General features: G+C 41.2%; 1 protein-coding gene and 1 long non-coding RNA gene across 16 annotated transcripts in view; one reads left to right on the top strand and one right to left on the bottom strand.

The window, feature by feature from the left end:
• The window catches only part of LOC131487471 (uncharacterized), a 200,054-nt gene that overhangs the window by 121,796 nt on the left and 54,766 nt on the right, over window positions 1-23,492 (bottom strand). For 2 of the 3 annotated variants that reach the window (XR_009249751.1, XR_009249752.1), the window contains exon 3: window positions 18,246-18,376. The exons of the other annotated variant lie outside the window; for it this stretch is intronic. This is a non-coding gene — a long non-coding RNA (uncharacterized LOC131487471). The remainder of the gene's footprint in view (window positions 1-18,245; window positions 18,377-23,492) is intronic. 3 annotated transcript variants of the gene reach the window in all.
• The window catches only part of IRAG1 (inositol 1,4,5-triphosphate receptor associated 1), a 121,805-nt gene that overhangs the window by 86,795 nt on the left and 11,518 nt on the right, over window positions 1-23,492 (top strand). For 12 of the 13 annotated variants that reach the window (XM_058688215.1, XM_058688221.1, XM_058688220.1 and 9 more), the window contains 7 exons: window positions 1,299-1,329; window positions 3,712-3,852; window positions 4,339-4,470; window positions 6,650-6,791; window positions 12,562-12,611; window positions 13,143-13,250; window positions 15,633-15,697. In XM_058688215.1, the coding sequence (XP_058544198.1) occupies window positions 1,299-1,329; window positions 3,712-3,852; window positions 4,339-4,470; window positions 6,650-6,791; window positions 12,562-12,611; window positions 13,143-13,250; window positions 15,633-15,697 (669 nt within the window). The remainder of the gene's footprint in view (window positions 1-1,298; window positions 1,330-3,711; window positions 3,853-4,338; window positions 4,471-6,649; window positions 6,792-12,561; window positions 12,612-13,142; window positions 13,251-15,632; window positions 15,698-23,492) is intronic. The other variant, XM_058688212.1, reaches the window with a different exon arrangement.

Below are 23,492 nucleotides of genomic sequence, written 5' to 3'. Positions count from 1 at the left end.
TATGTTGGCTGGCCCTCAGAGGAAAGGGCTTGATGGGTGGGGTTGTGACAAGCATTGTAAGCATCAAACATCTTTGCAGTTGTTTGTCCCATGTTCTGTACTCTGCTGACTTGATGGCGATGGGGTCTTGTTGCCTCATCCTCACAGGAAGGCTCTCATAGTCCTTTGTCAGGGGTGAGAACCAGCCCCTTGCAGAGATAACTGACCCCTACCTTTGCTCTTGGGGTCCCTCCACACCCGTCAAAAGGAGGAAGCTGTGTTTCCTGAGAATCTTATCGATGGCATGCTCTGTTGCCAAGTTCTGTGACGCTGGTAGGACCCCTCCCAGTGCTCCCACCCCAGCACAGGAAAGGGCCTGTGCATTATTTACGTTGTCTGGGTTTCAGAACAGGACTAGCTTTAGTCACCAGCAAGAGAAGCAGCAGCAGAGTGAGTGTGCAGACAAAAGGATGGCTAACTGTGGGAACCACACACGAAGAGGAACCTCACAGAAAGACACCTCTGTGCTGGCTGGGACTTTCTTGCCTCGTCTCTAATTCCACCCAGTAGAGACAGTTCTCACTGTAGAGAGGAACTCCGGCCACTCTTTCCTACCTTGTATTCTCTGGCCCACCTGCACTCTTGTCACAACCCTCAGAGACAGGAGGAGGGCCTGGCTTTGCAGACCTGAGTAGCCCCCCTACAAAACTATAAAGGCTATTCAGATGTATGCAGTTTATAAAGTACATAGCATATGCATTTTCTTACTGAGTCTTTACAACAAGCCTGTGAGTTAGTCATAATAATAGCTAAATCTTCTGAGTGACTACTCAGTGTGGATGTCATGTATATACAAACATGTATACGTACACACATATACACATTTATACATATACATGTGTGGATGTCATATATATGTGAATATATACACACATACATTTATACACACACATACATACATACATATGTATGTATATACATTTATTCCTTAGAATACTCCTGCAAGGTAGATATTATTCCCATTTTACAAACGAGCAAACTTAAGTAACTTGTCCAAAGTCCCAGACAGTTGAGGCGCTGATGGAGGACTGACCCCAGGATCTAATATTTTCCACCACACTTCCTCTGTAAGAGTCAATGTCTGGGCAAATATCTCATCACTACAGAGCTCACACAAAGGGTACCCTGCATCTTTTCCATCTCACCAATTCTTCTTACTACATTTCTGGGCATACATAGTCTGCTGTTGTTCAAAATCACTTTCTGGTTTATTTCATAGGTTGGACACAGTTCATTTGCATGTCTTTTCTTTTTCACAGTGCCCCTCCGCTCACTGAAAAGGAAGTTGAGGTAAGTGATTCCAGTGCTTTATGAAATTTAGTGCTGGAGCTTTATGGTGTTTATAGAAAACATTCCCCTCTCTAGCCCCTGTCCCTGACAATTGTATACAAAAATGAGAATACATGACTGTTAGGTAATATGGACATTGAGATCAGCCCTACTGAACTGCTGAGACTCCCACCCCAGGTAAAGGAAGATTTTGGCAAATTTGGTCAGAGATAAGAATGTGCCCGGAAATTCCACATTTCTTCAAGGATGGTTTATGCTTTTTAAAAGGATGACTTAGATACACAAAGTTAGCTGGGAGGCAGCAGAACTCAATCAAATTTATTTCAAAATTATTAACAGCTGGTCAGATTTCAAGTTTTAAACTTTGGTCCAAAGGAAAAAGTTATTTCCCTTTTGAGGATTCCAGGCGTAAGGAAACTTGCTCAGCCAAGGTGAGAGGCTGTGCTGTCAGCTCTCCAGCCTTCCCTGATTCCTCCAATACTCCCCTTAGGGCCTCCTTGTCTCTGTAGAGATGCTTTCCCTATGGGTTGGTGAGTGAGCTGAGAGGAACTTGTCTTCATTTCATTGTGGTGAAGGGGTAAATGGACAAAGAGAACACGTCCCAGGTGAGGTGGTGAGGACCTATGATGCCAGCACTAGTTTCCAAGACAATTATATTGGAATAGATAGAAGGAAGGGAAGAAGAACATGGATGAGTTCAGAATGTCTTTACACACAGGTTAGGAGGATAGAAGGTTTTATAGTCTTTATAGAATGGTTTGCCACTGATAATAAGAAAATTAAAATACCCCTCCTGAGACCCAGTGGGCTGGATAAGTAGAGGAAGACAGACAATGTGAAATATCTGCCACAGATAGTAATATCTCTCACAGATAGTAACAATTACCTTGCACACAGACATTGTTCATCACACATTCCTATCCATCCTTTCAGCTGATCCTCCAGTCAGCTCAGAGTAACAGATAGAGCAGGAATTAGAACAAAGGAGGAAACCAAGTGATGAAATAACTTACCCAAGGCCCCAGACCCAGCACTTAGCAGAACCAACCCTGGGACCCAAATATTCTGTCTGAATTCAGGACTCTTTATATCACACTTCCATGAAGGTGATAACCCAGGTATAGAAAACTAAACGGTAAGCATTATTGATAAACTGACTGGACTGAGGTTTGGGTAGCACAGAGACCACTAAACCAGTGACATTGGTGAAGACGGTCTGTGGGTGGTTTGTTTAATGGCTGGCTTCTGTCCTCATATGTATGCTGACACAATCAGTGCTCAGCATGATGAAAGTAGCACAGGTGTTGAATAGTCTAAGGTGTCAAATAGTCTAAGGTTCAATCCTGGCTCTGTTACTTGCGTCACCTTAAACAAGTTAATGACCTCTCTGGTCTCAGTCTCTTTACCCGTAGGGTGGACATAACAGTTCCTATTGCAGAGGCTTTTTGTGGGGTTAAATGAGCCAAGGTGTGCAAAACTCACAGCACTGCTAGAATATAGTAGATGCTCAATGAGGAGTAGCTTCCTATAGTGCCATCATTGTTGTTATTGGGTCAGTTCAAGGCCTTAAATTCTCTGTCTGGAGATGTCTACCTACCATGGGCCATATCACATGAACTTCAGAAGCTCAGACAGAGTTAGCTTACCCCAAGGGTGTAAATCTGCTATCTCTTGACTCAGGGCAAATGAAGGCCATGGTTTCCTGTGTAGAGACCATCTGCCTATTTCTCCTCCTCAGTAGTTTCCTATTATACCAGGAATTTCATGTTTGCTCAAACCACCTTGCAAAGTTTCATTCATGCATCCTGCATTTTTGGCATGAAATATTTGTTCCAGGACACTTTTCCTAACAGAATCATACCTGGCCTTATTTAATCTCCTGACACCTTATTAAAGCTGCTTTCCACATAGGATTTGTAATACTCAGGTAAGATGCTGGTTGAAGTTTGCTTTAAGACAACACGTCTTACATTTTAAATGGAGTTTCTTTAAATACAGTGGTTCTATGCAAAACCTCCAAAACATACATCCAATGAATCCTAGCATGAATCTAAACTGCTTACACAATGAGCTGAGTTTACCTAAACCTAAATACAGGATATTTTCTTAAAATTCAGGTAAAAGTAAAGTGTTATTCTCTTATTATTTTCAGTAAAATGCATTTGGTCTTCTGGTCCTGAAAAGAACCTAGCACGAACCTTAGGTTATTATTTCACCATCTTTTGTGCAGTTTACTATGAAGGAGAGTTTCACTTGTACATGGCTGCTTTGGTGACTGGTTCCAGGAGCTGCTGTAAAATGCTCGTGCAAGAAACATACCTGCGACCTTATTCCCTGTAATAACTCCTCCTAGCACCTCTCCCACACTCTTGTTCCCAACAGAACGTGTTTGTACAACTGTCCTTGGCCTTTAGAAATGACAGCTACACTCTGGAATCTAGAATTAACCAGGCTGAAAGGGAACGTAACCTGACAGAAGAGAACACAGAGAAGGAACTGGAAAACTTCAAAGCTTCCATTACGGTAATTGTAGAGCCTGATTGGAGAATCCCTAGAGGAGGGACTGTCTCCTAGGGCTATGCCAGGGGTCCTGCTTTCTCAGTCACCAACTAGAGTATTCTGACATGAGAAATCAGGTGAAGGTCCTGAGCCAGACAGAGTCTTCCTCAGAGAGCTGAGAGGAAATGAGGCAGAGACCTAAAGGCCTGGTTACCTCAGGGCTGTGGGTAAGGCCTCCAAACCCTCAGCAGCTTCTCAGGCGGAGTCTAGGTGACCTGGGATGACAAAGGGAGCACCTTGGGGACCAAAGACCTGGATGTGATTCCCTTCTTTCAGGCCAGCCATGTATAGAGTGTCCACGTTGGGATTCTCCAATCCCCAGAGGAAGGTGTAGCCCAGGCCTTGCAGAGGCCGCTCCTTTCAGCCAGGATGGGGCAGGGCTCATTGTGACAGCCCAAATCATGTCTTGGTATGTGAGGACCCCAAGTGACGTTCATTGTCACTTCCCAGTCCTCAGCTTCACTATGGCACCACTGTGAGCACCGGGAGACTTACCAGAAACTGCTGGAGGACATTGCTGTCCTGCACCGCTTGGCTGCCCGCCTCTCCAGCCGAGCTGAGATGGTGGGGGCCGTCCGCCAGGTAAGCCTCTCCAGCTTCCAGCCCTCTGACCAGCTCTGCTCTGTCCACAGTAACTAGAGCAACAATGTAAGCAGTGACAACTATAGACACCAGTTATCGATGGCTTCCTTTGTGCCAGACATCTGTATATTATTGTGTTTTATTTACTAAGAGTATTTTTGGTGGACCACTAAACCTTTGAGGTGTTCCTTGGATAAAGCTTTCTGTGGACATGCAAGTTTGGGAACTGCTGCATACTATCATCCTTTCTTGGATATTTCTAATACATATTGGCACCATCAAGGCTTTGAGAAATCCTATACTGAAAAAGCCTGTTTAATTTTTACCTGTGTGTTTCCCTAATGTATTTGACTGAAGAACCATAAAATACCTATTTTCTCATAAAATACCTATTTAACTCCCATGGAACTAGTATTTGGCAAACATGCTTTAGGAAAAACTGCTTTGTTTCATTTAAGCCTCCCAGCAATCCTGTAAATATCCTTTCCCCCTGATGAAGACATGAAGCTTCAGAAAGGTAACAGCAAAAGTAGTGGCAGAGCTGGGGTGCAGGCCCAGATCTGGCTCCCTTTTAGCCACTTTGAAGTCCTAAAGCTCATAGGGCACTGCCCTGGTCCAGGATGGTGTCATGGGATCAGACTGCCTGAGGCCTTATCTTGGCTCCACTAGGATTCACTGTATGACCTCAGGCCAGATACTGAACTCTCCATGTTCCAACTTCTCCAACCAATGAAGATGATGTAGTATCTGCCATAGAGGGTTACTATAATACTTGCAAAGCACCTAGATGTTATTATCACTGTTGCTAGTACTGTGCTCACCTATCCTGCTGCACTGGTTGCATTAGTAGGGTGTTCCTAGAGTAGAGCCTAGAGCAGTCCTTGTAGAATGAAGGAAGGACAAGCCAGTGGGCTGCCCCACCCCTGTGTTCTTCCGGGGAAAGGGCACCTGACTCAGCAGCTCGCCCAGGAAGTCACTCTGGCTGGGGGAAGCAACAAAGGGAGAGCTCAAGGGAAGTGTCTGGTCCCAGCTCCTGGCTGCAGGGAACTTTTCTAGGGAATACTCATTGAGTATGTCCCGCTGTGGCCAGCAGGCCCTGGGCTAGGCTCACCGAAGGATCCAATGAGGATAAGCAAGGGAAACTCTTCCTCATTCTGTATGGCCCTCCCAAATGTGTTTCTTGGCCCATGCACTGTTCATAGAAGTCTTCAGCCTTCTCCACATGGCTTTCCCACCCCTAACTTCCATGTCTTCCATGTTGGTCCTCATCTTTCTCTCTGGTCCCACCAGACTGGTCCTGGCACTTGTCTTCTCTTTCCTAGTTGCACTCACTGCCACCAGTCTCACCTCTTCAGTCTAGTCTCCACTGGTGGCCTATGTCACTTCCTTACCTTAAGATATTTGATGTCTCTTTTCCTTCAGAAAAAGTCCAAATTCCTTAGTGTTCCATTCAAGGTCCTTCACAACTCAGCCCTAACTACCCTTTCTTGTTGGAAACAAACCCAACTGCTTACAGATTTCTACGTAAGTAGGATGACCTGTACTCTACTGGTTTTCCAGGCAATCCTGACATGTGCCTATTGTCCCAGCATAATTCTTTAAATTTTTTTAAAAGTAGGCTCCATGCCTAACATGGAACTTGAACTCACAATCTCGAGATCGAGAGTTGCATACTCTACTGACTGAGCCCAGCATAATTCTTAATAGCACCCCTTTAAAAACTCTTCAAAGACTCCTGTCTGAAGGATAGATCCTCACCTAAGTACAAGCCTTGTGATGTTCTGCTTCTGGACCTTTATTCTTGGAGTCCACTGGCCTGAATCTTTTTGTCTCTCCTACCTATATCTTCATGCCCAGATGCTGCCCATACCCCACATCCACTTCACTCTACCTCCAGGAAGCCTCCCTGACCCACTCTCTCTGCAGAGAGGACTTTTCCACCTCTCATCTCCTCAGGCATTGTGGCTGTGCTTGTTCTTGTCCTCCCTGAGTGCAAGTGCCTAAATCCCCCTCTCAGCTCACATCACAGACAGCAAAATCATAGAGGGCAGAGTTACACCTAAGATTGGTCCCTGTATCCTTTTGATTGTCCCATCCCAGAGCCTAGCTCAGAGCAAGCAAGTGCCAACAAGCCTTTCCTCCAACTTCCCTGTGTGCTCAATGCTCTCCTTTCCTTCAGGAAAAGCGTATGTCAAAGGCAACAGAGGTAATGATGCAGTATGTGGAGAATCTGAAGAGGACGTATGAGAAGGACCATGCAGAGCTCATGGAGTTTAAAAAACTTGCAAATCAGAATTCAAGCCGCAGCTGCGGCCCCTCTGGTAAGGAACTGGGCTCCTGCCCTCATCTTGACCTTGCAATGTGGGTCTCTGATAGCTCTAGGCCAGGACCACATCTATTAGTACAGCCCAAGGACATGCTTTTAGTTGAGCAAGGCTCACTGCCCCTGCCCAGTGCTGCCTATGGGGGCCTCACAGCAGCTGCTTCAGTGAGCCTAGAGGCCTGGAACCAGAAAATATGAACAGTCCCAAAGCAACTCCTGACACAATTAACCACAGCGGTTGACCACTGATGTGAAGCCCACAGGCTGCAAGAGCTCACTCTACTTGATGAGAATGACAGACCTCAGACTTTGTAGTCTTTGTGCTTTGGGACCAACACATACTAAGGAATTTGAGCTTTATCCTAGAAAGCAATAGATTTTAGTCAGGGAAATGACATGATCATTTATGGAATTCAGAACATTCCTTCTGATTACAGTGTGGCAGTTACATTACTGGGGTAGAGCCAAATACAGGGAAACCCACAAAACTGCTATTACAACAGTCCAGGTAAGGGATGAGTCTGGGCAGTGGGGGTGGCATGAGGGCCTGGCTAAAGGAGATACTGCTGAGATAAATAGCAGATTCATGGGAAAGACACATGTTTCAAAGAAATAATCTTTTAAAAAAATGTTCTATACAATTGCTATAGGAGCACAGAGGTGATTCTGCTTGAAGGAATCAAGGGAAGTTTTACAGAGGGACAGCATCTGGGCAGTGTTTCAAAGTAAAAATAGTAGTTCTCTAGGCAAGAAGGGGAGGTATCTCCTGGGTAGAGGAAACAGCGTATACAAAGATGTAGGGTTTGGATGGGAAGACCATGAAACAAAAGAGATGTGGTTGAAGTGTGATGATGACAGGTTGAAGGTAAGACTTGGTAGGCCAGGGCCATATGCCAGGCCATGCTAATAATTTGGGCCTTTGTCCTTAAGGCAATGAGGAGGCACTGGTGAGTTTACACCACATAACATGGTCAGATTCTATTTTTAGAAGATTTCTCCCACTTCAGAGTGGGCAACACATTAGGAGCGTGTAGACACTGATGTCTAGAAAGACAATTTAGGAGGCACTTGCAGCAGTCCAGGACGAAGAGGACAGTGACCTGGATGAGGATCTCTGCTTGGGAGCTGTCAGGGTCTGGGCTCTGGCTGATGAGGATAGGACTAGCAGAAGAAAACAAACCTTTTAGTGACAGGAATCCCTGTGGAATGCAAACATCCGGGTTACCAAGAGCAGGAGGAGGGAAAGTATAACAGATGGAGAAACCTTTATAAACAGGAGGTTTCACAAGTTTCCTGGGGAATATCAGTGACACTTTCCAGAGTCAAAAGGCAGTGTACACATGCTCCAGACTGTCTGCTTTCGATCTTGACAGCAAACTCCTGATCCACAAGCATCTGGGCTTCTAGCAAACTGCTCTCTGTCAGTGTTAGGAGTTGGGGAAGTTGCCACCAAAGAAATCCTAATACATGGGTTCTTGCATTATTGTCCTGGAAGGTACAAGGTCTCCTATAAACTGCCTTATCCAAGATTTATGGAATGAGCAGTTACCCATTCATTCATTCTAAAGACATTTACTGAGCACCTTTGATGTGCCCCCACATGATACTGAAATATAGAAATAAAGGACACACAGTCACTGAGATCCAAAGGAACTCCCAGCCTGTGGGGAAAGGCAGAGCAGTAGAACCATCCCAGTGACAGCAGTAAGCAAGTTCCTATGGGGAGCACATTGCAGAGTCCCACATTCAGCCTGGGGATATGAGAATGTGCTTACAGTAAGAAGGGAGATGGTAGCTGAATCTCAAATGGTGAATAAGTGTTTTTCAGATATTTGTTCCCACTGCATTGTTTTTCAGCCTGGGCTGGTGTAGAGGAGCCAGCATCCACCTAACAGGTGTGTCCGTTGGATACTCTAAGACCATTCCCTAATAATGTTTGTTTTTAAGCCTTTACATGACTACTGGCAATCTTTGTCTATGCCTGAGACTCTGAAGACTACAGTGAAGTAAAAATATCTCTTATTTAAGGAAAGGTGCTACATATTTAAAAAATAACATCAGTTATTTTTTTCTGAATATGAAACATACTAATTACCTACATTTTGGATTATTTCCTTAAGATGGATTTCTGGAAGTATAAATACTAGCCTGGGGGAAAGCAAATTTTATAAGGCTCTTCAAGAAAACTCTTTTCAAATAACGCATTGATATTTCCATGTAATGGGTAACAATAATGCTCAGTTCATTGTGCTATTGATATTCTTGTCCTTTCCTTTAAAAATATTTTTGACTTTGATGGGTCAAGATTATATCTCATCTCATAGTTTGAATTTGTATTTTTGGCCTTTTCAAATGTTTTTTGGACATTTGTATTTCTACTTTTGTAAATTCTCTAATTATATCTTTTGCCTACTTGTAAGATTAGTATTTGGTTAATTTGTATGAATGCTTCAATACATAAAAAATATTTTCTGGTTCTGCTATTTTGGCTGACTGAAAAACTTGAAACTCCTTGACCACAAGTGCTTAGATGTTTCTGCTAGATAAAATAAAGCAAACATTAGTTTAAAAGAATAGCTGAATCCACAGGAAAAGAAATTGAAATACTCAGATACAAGAAAAGAAAAGAGAACTGAAACCTGCAGCTTCCTTGGGTACAAGAGTCAGCTTCAATCATCTCAGTGCTGGGCTTTTGCACTTGCATGCAATCTGAGATGAGGTCTTGGACACCCATGACTGAGAGTTGACTATGAGACTCCTACAGAAAGTTAAGATTTTGCAAGACTGCATCTTTAGACAGAACTTGAACAAGAAAAAAACACTCCTCAAACAGCAGAGACACAAATCAAGGAAGTCTGTTTCACCCTGTAGTAGGAAAAAATACTTTCTCCTTTCTCGTAGGAAAAGTGTATGCCATGACAGAAGTTGTGATGCAATATGCAGAGAATCTGAAAAGAACATCACAGTGATGCCTGTAGGGACTCTGTCAGAAACAAACATAAAGCCACCCTGGAGAGGCACACCCTTCACGCAGGACACACAAGATTCTGCTCACTGAAACCTCACTGAAGATTATTTTACAGTATAGAATTATAAAATACATAAGAAAACAATCCACCTTGAACAAGAATCATCCACTAAACAACAGGATTATATCCTAAGGATTGCAGAAAATAAAACAACCTGATAATTTTTAAAAGATATGTTTAAAATTATTAGAGGCATCAAAGAATGAATAAAAAACATGAGAATAAACTAAAATTATCAAAAAAGAATAAAATAATAAAAATAAAAAAGGAAAGAACTCCTAGAAATGAGGATATGAGGAATGGAAATTAAAAACTCAGTATATTAGGTATAGTAGGTACTATAGTGGAGGTAGTTACTATAGTGGAGATTCTAGATCTTCTCCTTTCGGGCACACTTCTCCCAAGTTAGGTGATGCCATGTTAGGTGAATGCTGTGTGATTTGGCAAATAAAATGTGAGCAGAAGGATATATGTCACCTTTGAGCTGAGGTCTTTAAGAAACTAGTGTGTAATTTGCCTTATATTTCTTCTTCCTCACATGACAACCATCACTGCTCCAGAATAGTAGAAGCTCCGTTAGTCTGAGGAAATGCAGAGCAGAGCCTTCTGCCAACTCAGAAGCAAATGAACATAAACAAATAAATTTTTATTGTTATAAGCCACTAAGACTTTGGGGTTGTTTATTATGGTAGCATAACCTAGTTTATTGGTACAACATTTAAATCAGACTGGGCACAGTTGAGGACAAAGATTAGTTAACTGAAGATAGATTTGAAGAAGTTACCCAAGTGCAGTTCGGAGGGATAAATTAATCAAAAATATAAAAGAAGGCAGACAGCCTCTCCTCTGTTGTCCTGTCCACAACTCCTTTGTGGTATATTCAATAAACTTACATTTCCTTTTAAAAATACTAAAGAAATGTTATAAGATATTATAAAATATGGGATACAGAGTATAAAATGAGAAAGTTCCAAATACGTTTATTAGCAGATCCACAAGAGGAGAATGGGAGAGAGAAAGTATGCAAAAAGGTTTTCCAGAATCTGAGAGTTTTTTGGAACTAAAGAAAGACATGAACCATTGGATTAAGAAAGCATAGTGAATTCCAAGCAGAAGAGATAAAAACACAAGATGAAGTAAAAAATTTAAAAGTAACCAGAGAGAGAAGACAGAGGATTTACAAAAGACAGATAATTCTGAATAGCAATGGTGGTACCAAAAGACAATGAAGTAAAAGTCTTCAAGGAGCTGAGAGAAACAACTGTCCACCTAGAGAAAACAGGGCCAGCTAAACTATGATGCAAGCCTACAGTCCTGGTGAAGATATTTTGAGACAACAACTCAGAAAGTTTACCTATTACAGACCCTTGTCAAAAGAATAACTAAAGGGTGTGTTTAGGAAAGAATAAAATCGAGATCAAAAGAAAGGAGGAGGATGCAAGAGGTAATGGTGACCAGACATTTGTAAATGGGGGTAAATCTAAACAAGCATTCAGTATTGAAAACAATAATCATAATAATATGGGATTACAAAAACAAAGTAAACAAAACTACTGAAAAGCAACATAATTTGAAATTTGAGGGAGTTATTGTTTTAAGGTCTAATTAGGAAAAGAATAGAAATCATGATTAATTGAAAAATTTAAAGTCATGTAATATGAGGGTGCCTGGGTGGCTCAGTCAGTGATGCATCTGAGTCTTGATTTTGGCTCAGGTCATGAGCTCAGGGTCATGGGATTGAGCCCCTCATCAGGCTCTGTGCTATGCATTGAGTCTGCTTAAGATTCTCTTTCTCTCTCCTCTGCCCCTCTCCCCTGCTTGTACTCTCTCATAAATAAATAAATAAATAAATAAATAAATAAATAAATAAATAAATAAATATAAAGTCACATAATATGTTACAAATTTAAGTGGGTACATTAAAGATTAGAACTAAAATGCATAACTTCTACACCAATGTGCAGGCTGGAAGGGGTGGTAAGTAAAAAAAAAAATTAATGAAGTGAGGTAAATAGAAAAACAAGGGGGGAAATGTGCTTTTTAAGAGACATACCTAAAATACATGGATATGAGGGACAAACAGATATACAAGCTAGATAATATTGGTCAAACTGACACTGAATTGAGCTTTCAAAAACATTTCTCTGCACATATTAGTGTTTTCTGGTGGCAGTATTATCCAGATGTGGTAGAAAACATTTTATATAAAATATATCATTTAATATATGTACTAAGGAGATGAAAATACAGGGTGCTGGTTTCCTTTGTTCCAAATTTTTTATAAATGACTTATTAAAACCACTTTGTCAACAATTTTCCATTATTTACTGATACCACACCTTCCCTGCTCATAATTTCACTGACTGCATGTCCCTTAAATGAGCAAGAAATAACCCAAAAGCCTTGGTATCACTATGAGTAGTTTTTCACATACTCATCAGGGCATTACCAGAGACTGTGCAGCGGTGTCAGGTGGATATCAGGGGTCCAAGATGGGCTTCTCATAGTGCCCAGAGGAGTTAGGATAAAAATTCTGTCCAGAAAAGTCCCACTCTACAGATAATTGTCTCAGGGGGTAGTGTCAAACTCAGTGTTCCCATCACTTAGGCTCTTAAACTATTCCTTGAGGGACAGTTCTGACAAACTGATATCTCAGCTTAGTTTCTGGCTACCCATTTTCTGCTGGAGCCTACTCTGAAGACTTACCTGACTTCTCTTCTCTGTTCCCTCTTGCTGCAGAAGATGGGGTCCCTCGAACAGCGCGGTCCATGTCCCTCACACTGGGAAAGGTATGCATGTTCAAGGAATACCAGGGCTCCCAAGGGGATTACAAGAGACGTTGCCACAGTCACCCAGAAAGTCATTCATGCTTGGATCTACAGGTGCCAGAGAACCTCTGGACAGGGTCTCTAATTCAGCTTACCACACTTGCTAGTTCATCCTTCAACTTCTCTTGCTCATGGTTTCTCTGACCGTACCATCCCCCAAATGAATACGAAATGATGCATAAACCTTGGTATTCCTAGACTTTTCATACACTATCCGGGATGTTATCCAGACTGGGGGTCATTTCTTTTCCATTTCTTCAGGATATAATCTAAAATAAGAACATGTTGAGAAATCACTCACCACTAACAGAAAACTTGGGTCAACTTTGGCCACTCTTTCCACACCAAGCCCCAACACCATCACCACCCCAAAGCCAAATGTCCAGTGAATGTAATTACAGCATTAGGAACTAGTAGGAATTTTCCAGGCCTTTTGAACTGTGGATGCTGTTCCCTCCATGACAGTGGGCCTGGTCACTTCTCTTCCCACAGAACATGCCCCGTCGGAGGGTCAGTGTTGCAGTGGTTCCCAAGTTTAATGCCCTGAACATGCCTGGCCAATCTTCCAGCTCATCACCCATCCCCTCCTTACCAGCCCTGGTGAGTATAATGGTGCCCGCCTCCCAACCCTCTTTAACCTCTCCCTCAGGGTCACTACTATGGGGAGTGGCCTACGTGGCAGCAGGATCAAAAAGGAGAGGAAATTCCCAGCACAGATTCTAGAGTATGGGCTAAAAAGCTCAATATAGACCACATCCCATGTCTTCCACTGCCCTGAGTAGAAGACTCGGTATCCTTGAGCAAGATGCTGGCAGCTCAAAGAGTATTCTTTGTAAATCATATTTCTTTCCATGTTTAAGCCACAATCCTCTAAAGTGGGCATGATGTTTTTCTTCCATTCTGCAATGGGTTTAAATACCTGAAGGTTTCATTGTGTAATAAGTGTTAGAGCTGAGCTTTTAACCCTAGGCTTTCTAATTCCAGGGTCTGAGTTCTTAAACCCAATGTTATCCTACATCAATTCTTTGCAGCATTAAGAAATGAAACTACTGAGGGGAAGGGGCAAAAAAAAAAAGTTACAGAGAGGGAGGGAAGGAGGCAAACCATAAGAGACTCTTAAATACTGAGAACAAACTGAGGGTTGAAGGGGGGTGGGGGAGAGGAGAAAGTGGGTGACGGGCATTGAGGCATCTGTTGGGGTGAGCACTGGGTGTTGCATGGAAACCAATTTGACAATAAATTTTATTTAATATAAAAAAAAGAAATGAAACTACTGGAATGCCCATTTAATAAGAGATTGATTAAATATACTTGGCCCTAAAAGGGGTTCCTATACAGTCAAAAATGACATGAAAAATGTCCATAATTTATTATTAATAAAAAGGAATTTAAAAACAGTATATACAGTACAATTCTGTTTTGTAGGGGTTTTTTAAAGAAGTATATTTTCTATGTGTAGAGATAGTGAATTCTGTAAGACTATTAATACTTGTTATCTCTGGGCAATGATAAAACCACAAGTGATTTTTATTTTCTTCTCAATGCCTTTTTATACTTCTATAATAAGAATATATTGCTACTAATCAGGAAAAAATTCATTTCAGTTGTTTTAAACATACACAGTTCCTATATAACAAATTATTTTCTACATCCCAGACTTTTGTGGATCTGGCTAATATTATGTCAAACTCTTCTAATTCTTTCTTCAGTTGCTTCTCTATTCTGTGTCCATGCCTAGCACTACTCTATAAGGAAACAATCTGATTGTGTAAACAATAGATAAAATAGATTCGAGCTCTTTTGAGCCAATAGGTAGCAGTAGCTTCTTTCACCTCTTTTTCAATCATCTGTGAAACTAACCTAAACTCCCAAATCACCCATTAAAACAAAGCAACCTAAAAAAAAATTTTTTTAAAGGAGCTTAGGGAGGGCCAGTTAGTGTGTTTAATAGACCTATTTCTGGTACTATACTAAATGTAAGAATATGTTTTCTAAATATACAGTTGACCCTTGAAAAACGCAGGGGTTAGGGACACCCACCCCCATGCATATAACTTTTATATGCATATAAAACCCGCATATAACTTTTGATCCCCACAAAACTACTGATGATCCGAAGCCATAATTACCAATAACATAAAAGTCAATTAACACATATTTTGCACGTTATATGTATTATATACTGTATTCTTATAACAAAGTGAGCTAGAGAAAAGAAAATGTTAAGAAAATCATAAGGAAGAGAAAACACATTTATAGTACTGTACTGTATCTATAGAAAAAATAAATCTGTGTAAGTGGGCCTGAGTAGTTCAAACCCGTGTTTTTTAAAGGTCAACTGTGTATTCCTTTAGGCTAAAAGTTGGCAACCAGGGATATGTGTTAAAATCACAGAAGGTACTTCTAAAACATTGCCCAGGCCTCACCCCAAGATTCTGAATTGGATCAGTACTTTAAAAAAAATCTCCCCAGGTGATTCTAAGGTGCAGCCAGATTTGAAAACCATTTCTTAACCCAAATCCATTACAACAAAACAATGTGGTAGTCCTATGGAATTTATTATAAAGACATTTCTGATGGCTTGGGGTTTTAGGAATGACAGGGATCTCCTGAGGATTGTGCTTGGAGCTACATCTCCAGGGCAGTGATGGGCCTGTGTTTGGTAGGAGACCTGCTGATATTCAGTCCAAGTCAGTAAACAACCGTCTAAGAACTGGATGGCTCCCCTCCAGAAGGGAGCCTCAAGATGTAAATTCTTCACTCATGAAAACTTGGAAGAGGGGAAGTAAAAGGTGCATATTACATGGGCCTCAAGGGGCACTAAGGAATGGAGCCCCCAATGGTTGGGCTTGATGCAGATTAGAAAGCAGGGGAAGAGGTGGGACGGCAGCAACCCCTTCCCAGCATTATCAGAGACCTAGCAGCTCTGGCTTCTTCCTTCCTAGCTGATCTTCAATTGCCTGTCTCCTATTTTTCATTCAGTCAGAATCACCCAATGGGAAAGGCAACCTACCTGCCACCTCAGCACTGCCTGCACTTTTGGAAAAGTAAGTGTGTTGATTTTCCTCTTAACTTTGGGGATCTCTGAGGAAATTTTCCCTAACTCACCTTTCCTCCCATACTTTACTCTTAAAAAGTGATGGAAAGCAAATTAAGTTCTAAGGGAACTGAGTGGGACTCTGAGACTCACAAAGATTTCAGAGTCAGTTTGCAATCTGGACCAGGAACATGCTATAGCTGAGTCCAAGTGTATCTCGATCTCAGAAGAGCCCAGAGGAGATGGAAACCTTCTCTGTTGGTTAGAATTCTTTGGGCTACGGATACAAGAAAGTCCCAACTCAAAGAGGCTTAAAAAGTTAAGTCCAGAGGTAGATCATTTCCAGGTGTAGTACAGCAGGGCCCCAGCTCGGCCTCTACAATTTCCTTGCTTCTGCTCACTTTGTATGTTGACTTCATCAGCAGGCTTGTGGCAAATGGCTACTATTTTCAGGTATTCCATCCAGACATGAAAAGAATAACAGGACTATCTCTTCTCATGCTTCTTTTTTATGGACAAACCCAGAAACATTTTTAAATTTTTTTTTTTCAACGTTTTTTATTTATTTTTGGGACAGAGAGAGACAGAGCATGAACGGGGGAGGGGCAGAGACAGAGGGAGACACAGAATCGGAAACAGGCTCCAGGCTCCGAGCCATCAGCCCAGAGCCTGACGCGGGGCTCGAACTCACGGACCGCGAGATCGTGACCTGGCTGAAGTCGGACGCTTAACCGACTGCGCCACCCAGGCGCCCCCAGAAACATTTTTAAAGTCTTCCTTAGTAAATTTGGAACATGGTTCCTTCCTAAACCAAACACAGGCTTTGGGAATGGGATTGTCATCATGGGCTTAAATGGTGCCCTGGAGATGGGGACAGAGGGTCAGTTTCCCATGAAGCAAGATGGCTCTGTGAAGAACAGTAAATTCCTGAGCAAAATCACATGGCTGTTAGGAAGCAGATAGGAGAGTGAGTTCTGGATTGGCAATGAATAGTGTCTGCTCTGCTTAATTTTTCTAGGCATCTATGCAATTTTCAGGTCTTTTCATCCTCAGCCAGAGCAAGGCAGGCTGTTTCTACACACTCAGAAGAGTTTATAACTTGCTTTTCAAATTCTTTCATTTGCTTGCTAGAAAACATCTGGATCACAGCTGTCACCTCTCAGAATTTTCCCTCGTGTCTTTTCTCACTTGGTAGAACATACACCTTTATTCTTCCTTCTTCTTTGCCTTAAGACAGCTTTAGTCCTTCATTTTTCATTGCTGTTAGAATAGTTTTGCTTGACTTGGCAAGGAAAGTCTATGTTGGGCCCCTTTTCATTATAGATAACCTCCCAAGCTCCCCACTCCCAGAATCAGTCTATTCTGCTCACCTCTCAGTATATGCAACCACCAACCTATCACTCCATAATGACTCATCCCACTTTAGTCTTGAAGTTTGTCTAGGAACTCCTCACTTTGATACCTCACCCTGTATAAGCTTACCGTTCCTTCATGTTGCATAGGGTACTTTTGTTTCTTTCTTTGTTTCCTTGGCTTCTTGATAATTACAAAGAAATTAAAAAGGGGTGACAAACTAACAACCATGTGGAAGTAACCAAGGTTACAGAAACTTATCAAGTCCATAGAGTCATAATGTCTACTCCATGATCTCTGAATCTCTCCCAAAATGGTCACTTGATTCCCTGAATGAAAAGCACACTAAAATTCTCCCTTCCAATCCTGCCTTTGGATACACAAACCCCTTCTCCAGAAGAGCCACCAATAAGGCTCTCCATTCTTAGCCTACAGAATCAACCAAGGCAAAAGATCTATGTCCTAACTCTTTGAAACAGACTTTAATCATGATGGATCAGGACCTGGACTCTGTAGAACTATTGCTCAGGCCAGCTGAGAGCTTTGGTCTGAGGCAGTGGGGATCATCAAGAATCTGAGCTACCCTTGGTAGGAGAAAGTGAGATGGAAATTAAGGAAAGCAAAGCATCAGCCCCAAATCAGAAATGACAACAGGATGGGGATCAGTAGTGGCATCACCATTCCAAGGGTGAGGATAGAGACAAGTCAAGCAATAAGCTCAAGAAGGTATCTACAGTTCACCCTTTTCTATCCAAAGAGACCACCATGATATATTACCCATGCTGTGGCTATTGGGGATATACCCAGCCTATAAGGATGGCTGCAAAAAGGGGAGGACATATTCAAAGAGGAGGGATTCAAGACTAACAATAGCTTTTCTGCTCTAGATTTATAAAAGGTGCTAAGTGGTTTCCATCTGAATTCATGAAACTAGAAACATTAATAGATTGCCAACAGGCTAACAATGAGGCAATCTGTGACTGAAAATAAGTTCATATCTTCTATTCTAACACAAGTACAGTCAATTCTAGCTACCTTCTCCATAGTGTTAAAGAGAAAAAAAATACATTATAAGTTAATATACATTGTTTTCTAGATTGTTACAATGAGCTTGATTTAAAGTGATTTCACATTTCCCTAAGTATACAGTAACTAAGCAGGAAGAGAAGTGACTAAGCATGTGAAAAATGATAAGATGAAATTACCTGTGGCTGCTTCTCAAGCAAATATCTGAGAGCTGATTGCACTGACCAATGTGATTTGAGAGAATTCTGAGTGTTGTTTTTGTAGGTCACCTCATAGTAAATTGTTCTTCACTCAACAAAAGTCTAGAGACCTGTGGAATTAGAGGAAGATATAGAGAGCAATATTTAAAGTTAATCTTAAAGATTAAAACAGAAAACAGAATAAAGCTTACAATGAGTTCCCCAAGTAGGAAGAGCTATTTATTCATAGACTTTTATTCTGTCATCCTCAACAATTAATCACCAAGGTCTAAGCATCTAGAATGCACTCAGAAGCTCATAGTCTAACGGGAAAGGCATATGGGAAACAGCCCAGTATAATACAATGTGATACCATAAGGAAGTACAGGTTGCTAAGGCAACAACACACAATGAGTGCCTTAACCCAGATTTCCTATAGGTGGGGGGAGGTGAGCCTCAGAAAATGTTTCCTCTAGGAATGTACTTTTAAAGTGAAGGCCTTTTGTTTCAAAGGGGCACATGCACCCCAATGTTTATAGCAGCACTATCAATAATAGCCAAAGGATGGAAAAAGCCCAAATGTCCATTAATGGATGAATGGATAAAGAAGATGTGGTATATATATACAATGGAGTGTTACTCGGCAATCAAAAAGAATGAAATCTTGCTATTCACAACTATGTGGATGGAACTAGAGGGTATTATGCTAAGCAAAATTGGTCAGTCAGAGAAAGACAAATATCATATGACTTCACTCATATGAGGACTCTAAGACACAGATCGGATGAACACAAGGGAAGGGAAGCAAAAATAACATAAAAACAGCGAGGGGGACAAAACAGAAGAGACTCATAAATATGGAGAACAAACAGAGAGTTACAGGAGGGGGTGTGGGAGGGGAGGTGGGCTAAATGAGTAAGGAGCACTAAGGAATCTGCTCCTGAAATCATTGTTGCACTATATGCTAACTAACTTGGATGTAAATTAAAAAACAAATTTAATTAAAAATTTAAAAATTAATTAATTAATTAATTAATTAAAAAAATAAAGTAAAAGCCTTTAAACCTGAAGGCTATGTAGTTTAACCAAGTGAACTGGAGTTTAACAATGTTCCAGGCTCTGAGGCAAGAAATGGAGTAGTCAAGGAATTATAATAATGATGGTGGTGATAATTACTATTATTATTTACAGCATTCTTACTTTATGCCAAGTCCTATTCTAGTTGCTTTACATTAATGATCTCATTTAATCTTTACAATACACCCCTGAGGTAGATATACTATCAATATTCCTATTTTACAGATGTGGCAACTGAAACAGAGAAATCACTTGCCTGAGTAGATAGCAGAACTCATGCTTTTAACCTCTTAATAGACCCTCCAACTAGAAGAATGGAAAGAAGTTCAGCATGACTGGAGACAACAGGATGCATTTAAAGGCTATTTTTATAAGAAGCCTTGTGAGCTGCTGTGAATGACCTGATGACTGGCTGGCCATGGAGTAGTGTGGGGTGAGAGCAGAGAGTGTACACAGAGCAGTTCACTGAGGGATTAGAAAAATCATGGATGTGAATGATATATGGCATTAGTTTTTCATAAAAAGAGTCATTATAATGATATATTACAGAGAAATATTCACTATAATCTCTAAAATAAATACTTTTCTACATTTTTGAAGCAGCCAGGGTAAATTGCTTAAAGGCTCTATATGACATCAAATATGTATAGTAAACAACTCCCCTTTGCTGATAGTATTCTGGAATGAACTGGCCCTCCATCAACTAGTATTGTACCCCAGGAATCCGGGACTGAGTAATAGGAATAAGGAAGGACTTCTAGCTTAGTTCCCCTGGCTGAGCTTGTCTGAGAGGGTCATGGCAATGGGAGTGGCTTAGAGACATCACTGAACCCAAAAAGGTAAGATCTGTCCACTGGAAAGAATTGCAGTCACTTTCAAATATTGTTTACCACATACCTCCCAGTTAAACAATACATTTTGACTAAAGAGGCCCTCGCATTACTGAGAACTGAGCACAATGACAAACATTTTTGACCCAGTGGACATGAGAAAACAATGAGCCTCATTTTAATGAATCATCCCAGAGAGAAAGCATGCAAGAATTCAGGCTGGGAATAGATGCCAAGATCCATGAGTGTTTGGCCCAGAAATCTCTAGGGTGGGCACAGGCTGTGCTCAGCTCCAAGTTTACAGCCATGAATAGAGATTCCTTCGGCTCAATCCAAACACTGGGTTCTCAGGAAATAGCCATTTACAGAAAGTACCTGCCCATTTTACAAGATTAATAGGCAGATTGGATAAGCCACAGTGAAGCCAGTGTAACTCAACAAACACTTAAAGGCACTTACTGTATGCTAAGCACCATTATAATTCAAGTGCAGTCTCTCTCCCTGTGATCCCAGTCATATGGAGGACGGACATGTATATAAAACATAAAAATGCCCTCTTTCTGAGTTATGCTGTAACAGAAGTACCATGAGGACATAGAGGAAAGGAGAGATCACCTTTAAACAGAAGATACAGGAGAGGTGAAAACACTGGCAAAGCTTCCACAGAGGAGACGGTATTTGATCTGAGTCTTAAAGATACACAGCAAGAAACCTCCAGGTAGTTAGAGAAGATATGTAAGGAATGATTAGCTCAGTCTAAGAGTCTAGAGATAATAACAAACATTTTACATATTGTGTGTTTCCCCTACTTCCCACTCAATGTCCATTATTAAAACAAAGGCTCTCCCAACCCATCTCACATTCTAAACAAGCACCCTTTAAAAGAAGGGCAGTGTCTTAAGCCATGGCCCAGCCTAAGGGCAAGAATAGCTTCACTCAGCAGGGACCGTGGAACCTCACACACCACTCAGAGCCCCAGAAAAAATACTTCTATTGAAAGGGAGAGCTCAAGAAGTTGTGGAAAATGCAGCTTGACATGAATTTAGAAGACCAAAGTGAGATTCCCAGCCAGGCCCACTAACCACCAATAATGTGAACTTACACAAGTCATTTGCTAGGTGTCAGGCTGCACAGGGTCAAGTTCAAGCTTTACCACACACTGGTTGTGTAATCTTGGGCTGGTGATTTAACCTCTCTGAGCCTTGGTTTCCTCACCTGTCAAACTGAGAACCATAGTATTACCTATCTCATGGGTCATTCATGAATCTTAAGTGAAATCTTACCACAGAGCCTGATACATAAGATAAATGTTAGCTCTTATCATTGAGAGGGTCAAGTGAGAGGATGTATGTAAAAGCATGTTAAGAACTAAAGCCCCAGAGGTGAGCTGAGTCAGACAGGGTGATCAACTCAACCTGGGTCAGTTGAATTCTGGACAGAAGACCCATATGTTTAAAGGGTCACTGAAATGGGTTTCCTGGATCTACCAGGGAAAAGATTTAGTCTCCAGAGAGCAGTGACCTGAGGACAGTGAAAGTTTGAATTCCTTTGATTCTGAAATGTCAGAGTAATATAAATCAAGCTCTCCATTAAAGATGTAAATAATCACCTGGTTATTTATCAGCTTGGATATTTTTATGGATCATGTTTGAAAGAACCTCAGATTGCTCCCAAAATTTACCAATAAATTTGTTACATAACTAATTGTGATGATGATGATGATGATGATGATGATATACATCAGTTGAGTAACATATTCCAAAAAATTTACTTATATTTCTTTTTTTTTAATGTTTATTTATTTTTGAGACAGAGAGACAGAGTGAGTGGGGGAAGGGCAGAGAGATAGGGAGAGGGAATCCCAAGCAGGCTCCACAGTGTCAGTGTAGAGTCCAATGCAGGGCCTGAACTCGTGAGTGGTGAGATCATGACCTGAGCCAAAACCAAGAGTCAGACACTTAATTCACTAAGCCAGGTGCCCCCTTTCATTTCTTCACTAATTCCTATCCTACTATCATCAGGTACATATAATATTATCCTCATTTTACAGTTGAAGAATCTAAAGTTCAGTAAGAGTTAAGAATTTGCATATATTGGAGCTGGAATTTGAACGCATGTTTGCCTCATGTAGGTTCTTTTCCTCTACACTCCACTATCCTCCTTCATGCATGTTTGTCACTAACCTCTTAGGTTGTCAGCAGGAGGTAAAAGAAATTAAAAGCCTGATATCACTATTTCATTTCTAACATATAAATATATTTCATAAAAGAATTGCTTTCCCTGCCCTTGGCTGTAACTGTGTTTTTCTTCTCTGTTCCAATCATTTGCACAAATAGGAAACTGCACATTAGGCAAAGGTCACATGGAAGGGAGTGGATAATGTAATTTGCAAAAGGAGAAATGTTATGAATAGCTGATATTTTTAGAGTGTTATCTTTCTTGTTCACAATGGGTTTTGGTTTCCATCCTGATGAAATGTAAATTTTACAAGGTCTGAGGAAAACTATGAGGTGGGAAACTGATGCCAAGAATGAGAAAATATAAGGCTCACTCGTAAAGCCTATCTGAGAGGTGCGGGCAGATAGCAGCTGCGGTCTTTCAGAGTCCTGGCTGAAAAGCTCAGCTCACTGTTTTGCCTTGTTTGAGGGCTCCTCCAAGACATGACTCCCATTGGGATTTCAGACATGTAGGTGGGCTGCAGGATTTATAGGGGAGGCATGGCCATCAGGATACTTCCTTTAAACTCATGCTCCCATACTTCAAATGGACTCCTAGCACTGCCAGCCATCCTACTATGATTTTCTAGCATATTTGTTTTCCTCCTTCTCACATGACTCATTCATACCTTCTCCTCTCTTCTCAAACGTTCTTAGGCCTCTCTGCCACTCACTCTCAGCATATGACCTTGTCTTACTTACATTTTATAGAGAAAATTTAAGCTAGTAGATAGGAGCCCTCTCCTCTTCCTTCACCAGACCCCCAGCCCAGCATCTTCATCTCTTTCCTCCCTTTGGAGGAGAGTTTATCTACCTTTCTAAGGTAGGTCTTTCCTACCTCTTTTTTCAAATAATTTGTTCCTTTGGTCATCCCCTTTCTCTCATCCCTTCGACTGGAACATTTATATCCAAATTCAAATGTGCTTTCATCCCTTGACCCACTTCTTCAGCTATGTATCTTCACAACACACTCCTTTACTCTCCTTTCCAATCAAATTATTGTGTCTAGATCTTCCTCTTTCTCATCATTTCAATCTGTCTTTGGCTCCTATCATTTCACTAAAGCTCCTCTTGACCTCCATATTATCAAATCTAATAATCACTTTTTCTGGACTCATCTGACG

Source organism: Neofelis nebulosa, chromosome 10, assembly GCF_028018385.1.
Source record: "Neofelis nebulosa isolate mNeoNeb1 chromosome 10, mNeoNeb1.pri, whole genome shotgun sequence".
Taxonomy (NCBI): domain Eukaryota; kingdom Metazoa; phylum Chordata; class Mammalia; order Carnivora; family Felidae; genus Neofelis; species Neofelis nebulosa.
The sequence above is the reverse complement of the archived record's forward strand: the minus strand, read 5'-3'. Positions and strand labels throughout refer to the sequence as shown.